Genomic DNA, 7,500 nt, shown 5'->3' with positions numbered 1-7,500 from the left:
CAACTTTGGAAAAGTCATATAAGATTAACTGAATGTAAATTTAACCTATGGTAGGAAAGAGAAGGGAATCCAAATATATGGCTTTTTTTTTGTATATTGATCAAAATATATATAGTTAGATAAATTTAGTCACACCGATATGCATAAACATGCAGATCCACGGTGAAACAGGAATTAAGATAGTTACAGATATAAAACTCCCAACAGGAGTGTGTTGAAACAGAATGTGGTGATATGAGTAAAGAATGAGATCAAGCTGATGAGTTTGACCTTGTAGCTGTTTCGCCAAAGCCATGTCTGTTAAGAGGACCGAGTTGCCAGCGACAGCAATTTCAATAGGTTTTCCACTGAAATGGTCGCGTTTTTAGGTATTTGTTTTATCAGGATACATAGGAGATATATATATATATATGGGATAAAAAAAATTAAATTACTTTATTCGGTCACACAAATTTCTCAAAATAACATGGGTCCCAAACTCGTGCCATGGTAGAAGGTGGAATCCTGGTCGAACACACAATATATTAGAGCATCCATCAACAGGGAGTTCATAGGGTCGTGGGACCACAGAACACAAGCTTCGACATCAGCAGAGGCAGCGCCATCTGACAGCTGCTCTGTACAAAGGAAGAGAAGATGCAGGCAAAGACAGGCAAGCTCAATCTACTAGCAGTCTTGGTCTGTATCTCGACTGCCGTAATTCATTGTGGCGGTCAGAAGTTATCGACGGCTTCCGTCTCTTCCTTTCTGGAGTTGGCGGGGTTTGCTCCCTCGTGCGTAAGTCCCGCCCTGGCACAGTGCCACGAGGACAGCAACCCACAGGCTCTGCAGCAATCACCCTTGTTTGCACTGGCTATTCACAACATGACGCTGGACATCCAGCAGCTCTCAAGCTCCGTCCAGGAACTACAGAACACAACAGAGGCACTGCCCTTACAAGCGCTGCTCCACGCCCTCCAAAACCTCACCCACTATCCATCTAAATCCCTGGCCCACATGACGGAATTTTCCCGTCCTCGCCATTGCCTTGACCTGAAGGAGGCAGGAGACTCCGGTCATGGTGTCAGAAGGATCTACCCTTTTCCCTGCTGTCCCAACTGAGTCCTCCAAGTCTTCTGTGAATAGGTGACAGACGGTGGAGGATGGACCGTGGTTCAAAGACGAGACGACCTTCCTCCTTACCAGGATTTCCAGCGTACCTGAATAGAGTACGAGAAAGGGCTTCGGAGATCTGGAGGGTGAGCATTGGTTTGTCCTCGAAAACATTCACCACCTGACGTCCCACAGTCTCCAGGAGCTCTGCATCGACCTGGCCGATTTCGACAAAGCCAAGCGTTGGGCCAAGTACGGTTTCTTCCATATCAAGAACTCAGAATCCAAATACGTCATGAACTGTGGAAGGTAATGCACTGTGATGAGAAAAAGAAAGCTTATTTTTTGTTGAGGCTAAGGCCTTTGAGCAATGCATTAAATATTGTCTATTTTATATAACCTTTCTCTTCCTCCTCTCTCCCGCTTTTTTGCAATAGATACACTGGAGATGCTGGGGACAGTCTCTCATATCACTGTGGTAACAAGTTTTCGACCCACGATAAGGATAACGACGAGAACTCACAAAGCTGTGCTGTCAGGTAAGATATCTCAAAACACATAAATATATGCACACACATACATATCAATTTCCGGTCATTTCCTATACCAAATCACATCCATGGAAATCTCTTCCAGGCTAGCTCTTAATAGGTAGGGTAAAACTGTATCGCCTTGCTGAACTCCTTCCCTGATCTTCATCTATTTATCCATATTTTGTACCTTTATGTGTGTGTGTATCCTTACATGTTTATGTGCATCTATATATATTTTTGTGGTTATTTCGTGGAATACTACATTCTTATATCATTCCGTAATAATATCATTTTTATTGTTATAGCATGATACCGACATTAAATCATTGTTCTATCCTAAGTATATGCATTCTGATAACCATTTCCTTCCCTTAGATATAAGGGGGCGTGGTGGTACAAGAGCTGCCACTTTTCAAACCTCAACGGCAAGTACCTGAAGGGACCCATGGAGTCGGATGCAGATGGCGTGATTTGGCGTACCTTTAGAGGAGTGCGCTACTCTCTCCGCAAGGTGGAAATGAAAATTAGGTCCTCTTCGTCGATGGAGACCTGAAGTCCTGCATGAAGAATTGGAACAAGAAGCATTATCAAAAATACTTCCAATGGTCAATTGTGTACTCCCTTCCCCCCCCCCCCTCCAAAGAAAAAAAATCAATAGAGTTCTGGTTAAAACAATTGGAAATAATACTGTTGACACCGAAAAGGAAATGTTTTGTGGAATTCTTTATTTCGTTTTTTTTTTTTTTTTTTTACTTTGTGATGTATGTAAATGATTTGTTTTCTACATATATTTTGCCATTGTAAATGATGCATTATTAAAACTTTACCAAATTACCTATGTTTCAATTCGTCGTTAATTTCTCTGGAAAAATGAAAATATATATTTTGAATTTGTAATCTTGTGGAGCGTCAATTTAAGTGTCAACGGGTGTTCCTTCTCAAGAAGGCACTCAAAGTAGGAGAAGGCTGAAACCATCACCAGGGCTTCTTTTTCCGTTGTGGAATAGGCTCGTTGGTGAAGGGAAGCTTCGCGGAGTAGTAGCAGACGGGATGCAAGGTTTTGTCGCCTATTCCGGTTTGTAGGAGAGCAGCTCCGATTCCGTCTCCAGCTGCATCCGCTTGCAGTACAAAAGGACTGGAGAAGTCTGGGGTTCGAGACATTGGTTTGTTGATTAGGAATTCTTTGAATGCTTCGAAGGATGTCTGGCATTTGGTGGTCTAGACAAACTTCTCCTTTGGGCTGGTGAGAGCAGTAAGGGGGCATTTGCGGTTCTGGGTAACAGGAAATATCAGGATGGCTTCAATATTGGCTTATTTGGGTCAGCATTGTCCGTTCCCCACAACGTACCCAAGGTACGATATTGTAGCGTATCGAACGTGGATTTTGCCAAGTTGATGACGAGGCCATTCGTTGCTAGGCAATCAAGGAGGGCATCTAACTTGCTTAGGTAGTCGGACCATGTATCTGCTAAAATGATGAGATCGTCTGAGTATGCGTGAGTGTTAGGTAACCCAGAGATGGTTACATTAATGGCCCTTTGGAAAGAAGCAAGGGCATTACATAACCCTAAGGGCAAAACGGTGTAACTATAAAGGCCAAAGGAGATTATGAAGGAGGATAATATTTGGGCTTTTGGGGTAAAACGGTGTAGCTATAAAGGCCAAAAGAGGTTATGACGGAGGATAATATTTGGGCTTTTGGGGATAGGGGAATTTGGTGATAGCCATTGAAGAGGTCTATTTTAGTTAGATAGGTGGCCTTTCCCATATTATCTACTAAGGTGGTGATGAGAGGAAGCGGGTAGCTATCCTTCACCGTAACGTCCTTGAGGGTACGATAGTCCGTGCACAGCAGGCACCCGCCATTCTCCTTAGGCATGCAGCGAGGCTATTATTGGTGAATAGAAAGAGGTTTTGGTGAGTGAACTGGTTGAACTGATTTTACATGCGGCGAAAGCCGCTATATATACCGCGTGGGTAAGTTACCCGTGTTGCGTAATTAGATAATTGCATTGGGTTAGGTTAGGTCTGGTCAAGCAGGGTCGCGCTGGCAGAGAAGCGTCAGGTCGTGAACGACATCAGTCACGTTCCATGCCACGTGACTGTCACGGCTGTACAATACTCCTCAACGTGACTGTCACGGCTGTACAGCCACAAGCAGACATGGGGATGAACTGGCACGGCTAGTCCCGTCTCTATTTGATAGTTGAAACTTCTGCTCGAAGAATCTGCAGTTTGTGAGAGGATAACTTATATGGACTCTGGCGGAGAGGAGATACATTAGGTTTGAGGACTATGTCGTGCTCGGCAATGACACAGAGACCATGGCGGTCTCAACATATCATACGGTATTTGGTGAGGAGTTGCATGAGGTCATCGCGATGCGATTGTGAAAGGTTAAAGAGTAATTTCTCTGGGTTTTCATGTAAAATGGAGTTAGGAGTACTTTGTGGATTTGGTATGTTAAGGATTGAATCAAGAGGAGTAACATTTGAAATGATAGATATCAGTCTCAGTGGTTTATCAGTAGAGTCCCTTCGGTGATGTGGCTTCATTAAGTTTAAATAAACTAATTTTGAGGCTTTACGCCTGTCTGGCATAAGTACAACGTAATTTAATTTATTCAAACTATGTGACAAAGTATATGGATATTTATACCTATTTGAAAGGGGAGTTATTGGAATTGGCAAATAAAGTAAGACTTGATCGCTAGGCTTAAAATCTCTCAGTTAATTTTAACATCATAATGCTCCTTTATTTTTTATTGAGCTAGCCTAAAGTTCTCTAAAGCAATGGTTCGAACTACCTTCATTCGGTGTTTCAACTGATCTAAATATCTATTCACAGTCTGCTTGGGGTGGTTAGGGCTCTCATTGTACCACTGAATTTTTAGAACTTTAAGTGGTTCTCTCATTTATCGACCATATAAGAGCTCAAAGGGAGAATATCTTAATTGACTCTTGAGTGATTTCTCTGATGGTAAATAGCATTGGAGGTAATCCCTCGTTCCAATCAGATTGTCTGTTGCTACAGTATTTACGTAGCATTGCTTTAATGGTTTGATGGATCCGTCCTAGGGCTCCTTGTGACTCAAGATGATAAGCTTTTTTTTTTTTTCTAATCTAATTATTTTAGTAAATTGGTAAAAAGTCCACTTACGAAGTTTGTCCTTCTGTCAAATTGAATATCTTTGGGCAAACATACTTGAGTAATTTCTAAATAGAAATGTAGTAGCACATTTGTAGATAACACACAGGAACCCACAGTCGGAGAAAGAATAAACTTCGAATAAAGAATAATCCTATATTTCGGCTATCAACTGTAGCCCTCTTCAGGAAAGTACATAAGAAAGAGAACAGAGGGGACTTATAAACTACAGTAAGAAGAGATGTGGACAGTTGACCTCACTCAGACGCGGGGCTAACTGGGGTGGCGGAGGAGGGAGGGGGTGAGGAGAGGGGAGGATGTAAAGTCCGCACTAGCTTATTTATTGCTGCGCGTGAGATAATGTCAGGAGTCCACTGCCCTTTGGAAATATTAATATTAGGGCATTCCTCAATTAATGCTGATTCGACTATTTTCCTCCTGAAACCACAGTGGGACTTGAACACTAATCTGGCCTTACCCCAGTCGAAAGAATGATTCTTATTTTTAACATGAAGAAAAACAGCCGAATTTTCCTGCCCATACCTAATTGACCTTTTATGTTCTGCCAATCTAGTGTTCAAGTCTCTCCCGGTTTGACCCAAGTAAACCAAATCACAATCTTTGCAGGGCAAACAATAAACACCAGGTGACTCAACTTCCTTCGGCTTTTGTTGAGCCTTAAACCCTGAACTTTCATATTTTTGGTCTTAGAAATAAAATCACATAAATAAGCTAGTGCGGACTTTACATCCTCCCCTCTCCTCACCCCCTCCCTCCTCCGCCACCCCAGTTAGCCCCGCGTCTGAGTGAGGTCAACTGTCCACATCTCTTCTTACTGTAGTTTATAAGTCCCCTCTGTTCTCTTTCTTATGTACTTTCCTGAAGAGGGCTACAGTTGATAGCCGAAATATAGGATTATTCTTTATTCGAAGTTTATTCTTTCTCCGACTGTGGGTTCCTGTGTGTTATCTACAAATGTGCTACTACATTTCTATTTAGAAATTGTTACACCCACGATGGAGGCTTCTCTTCCACTCCACCTCATCTTCAAGTCTTTTCCGGGACTAAAACAAGCCTACAGAATGTTGGAATCTTCGCTCATCGCCAGTAAGAAGAGAAAGAACCAGAAGACGTTCCTGTCCAACTGTTTAGAAGAACAAGTGTGCCCTAATTCGTTTAGGTTCCTGAAACGATCTTCACTAGGGTACAGTTTTCCCTCGTACATCAGTGCTTTTCTGTTAGAACGAGTGCGTGTTGCTTCTTTGGAATTTGAAAACCTCCTTTGGAAATCCAGACATGCACGGAGGCACCTGTGTTTAGTTAGTCCCAACCAGTCCATTTTTAAGTCGCTTTGCGCCCAAGCTCTTCACAAGGCTTGTTTCCTCAGTGGCCAACACCAGGCCAACCTCACACGTAAGCTCCATAGACTTTGCAATAACAGTGTTTGGTCCAAATTTTCTCTCACGGACAACGTCATCAACCTCACCAACATTGAATTGTCCAACACCCAACTAGAAGTGTTAGGGCTTGGACTTAATTTCGCCCTCACTCCCGAGAGAAATCATGTTTTGGACTTTTTGGTTGGTTTTGACAAATATTTAGCTAATAACCAATATGACAAAGATCTTGCCTGCCTTAAAGGGGTTTTATTAAATGGTATTTCAGAATGTTTTAAAAATGAAAGTGGCCTACCAAAAAGACACAGGGAGGCCCTGTCTGCTCTTAAGAAGCTTGACAACATCATCATCACAAAAGCGGATAAAGGTGGCAATATTGTTATTTTAGATCAGTCTGTTTATGTCACGAAAGCCCATGAGTTGCTTAACGATTCGGCCACTTATGAAAAACTCACCAAAAATCCCCTTAAGAACGCAGCCGCCGAGTTTAACAGACAAGTCCGTAATATCACAGTTGATAAACGCATTATTGATTTGAAAGTTACCAACCCTAAGCTCCCATATTTTTATGGTCTCCCTAAAATTCACAAAACAGACATTCCCCTCAGGCCCATCATATCCAACCGTGGCTCCTGCACTAGTAAACTTGCTAAATGGCTGGCGGATATTTTATCCCCGTACGTAGGTAATTTCTCTAATTCTCATATCACAAATTCATGTGATTTTATTTCTAAGACCAAAAATATGAAAGTTCAGGGTTTAAGGCTCCTCAGCCTTGATGTTACCTCGTTATTTACGAAAATTAATGTTGATGATGTACTCACTTTTTTGGAAACCAAACTGCAACCGTTTCAAGACTCTTTCCCCCTCCCTGTCAACAAAATTCTTGCTTTAGTTCGCCTGTGTGTTTCTTCAAATGTTTTCTCCTTTCAAGACCAATTTTTCCGTCAAAAATTCGGTTGCAGCATGGGTTCCAATTTGTCTCCTGTTTTGGCCAATTTGTACATGGAGTATTTTGAGTGTACCCTTTTGCCCAGCATCAAACCGCCCGAAATGATTTGGCTCAGGTACGTAGACGATATCTTTTCGGCATGGGATGACAGTTGGGGCCCATTTGAAGTGTTCCATGATAAATTGAACCAATTGACCCCGAATCTTAAATTTAAAGTTGAATGGGAAGAAGGACACCAAATCCCTTTCTTGGATATTTTGTTAAGAAGAACTGATGATAATTTATTCTTTACAGTATACCGTAAGCCCACCCATTCAGGCAGTTATCTCCACTTTTTTAGCAATCACCCTGACAATGTCAAGAAAAGTGTTGCCTCTGG

At 42.1% G+C, this 7,500-nt stretch overlaps 2 protein-coding genes across 2 annotated transcripts in view; both read left to right on the top strand.

Moving 5' to 3' along the window:
* LOC143038479 (ficolin-2-like) overlaps positions 1-7,500 on the top strand; it is a 224,632-nt gene that overhangs the window by 172,886 nt on the left and 44,246 nt on the right. The gene's annotated exons all lie outside the window — the stretch shown is intronic.
* On the top strand, positions 1,274-2,457 carry LOC143038209 (techylectin-5A-like). Its single transcript, XM_076207215.1, has 3 exons — positions 1,274-1,401; positions 1,530-1,631; positions 2,001-2,457. Exons 1-3 carry the CDS (start codon positions 1,388-1,390, stop codon positions 2,176-2,178), a joined length of 294 nt encoding a protein of 97 aa, XP_076063330.1. The 5' UTR covers positions 1,274-1,387; the 3' UTR covers positions 2,179-2,457.

The sequence above is a fragment of the Oratosquilla oratoria genome, chromosome 24 (genome assembly GCF_046742065.1).
Source record: "Oratosquilla oratoria isolate Oo_2021 chromosome 24, ASM4674206v1, whole genome shotgun sequence".
NCBI classification, from domain to species: Eukaryota; Metazoa; Arthropoda; class Malacostraca; order Stomatopoda; family Squillidae; genus Oratosquilla; species Oratosquilla oratoria.
This window is presented reverse-complemented; position numbering and strand designations above follow the sequence as displayed.

Excerpts from the sequence above, each read along its gene's own strand:
- LOC143038209 (XM_076207215.1), top strand. Across the intron at positions 1,632-2,000 it reads TCACAAAGCTGTGCTGTCAG|ATATAAGGGGGCGTGGTGGT; the intron begins GTAAGATATCTC and ends TCCTTCCCTTAG.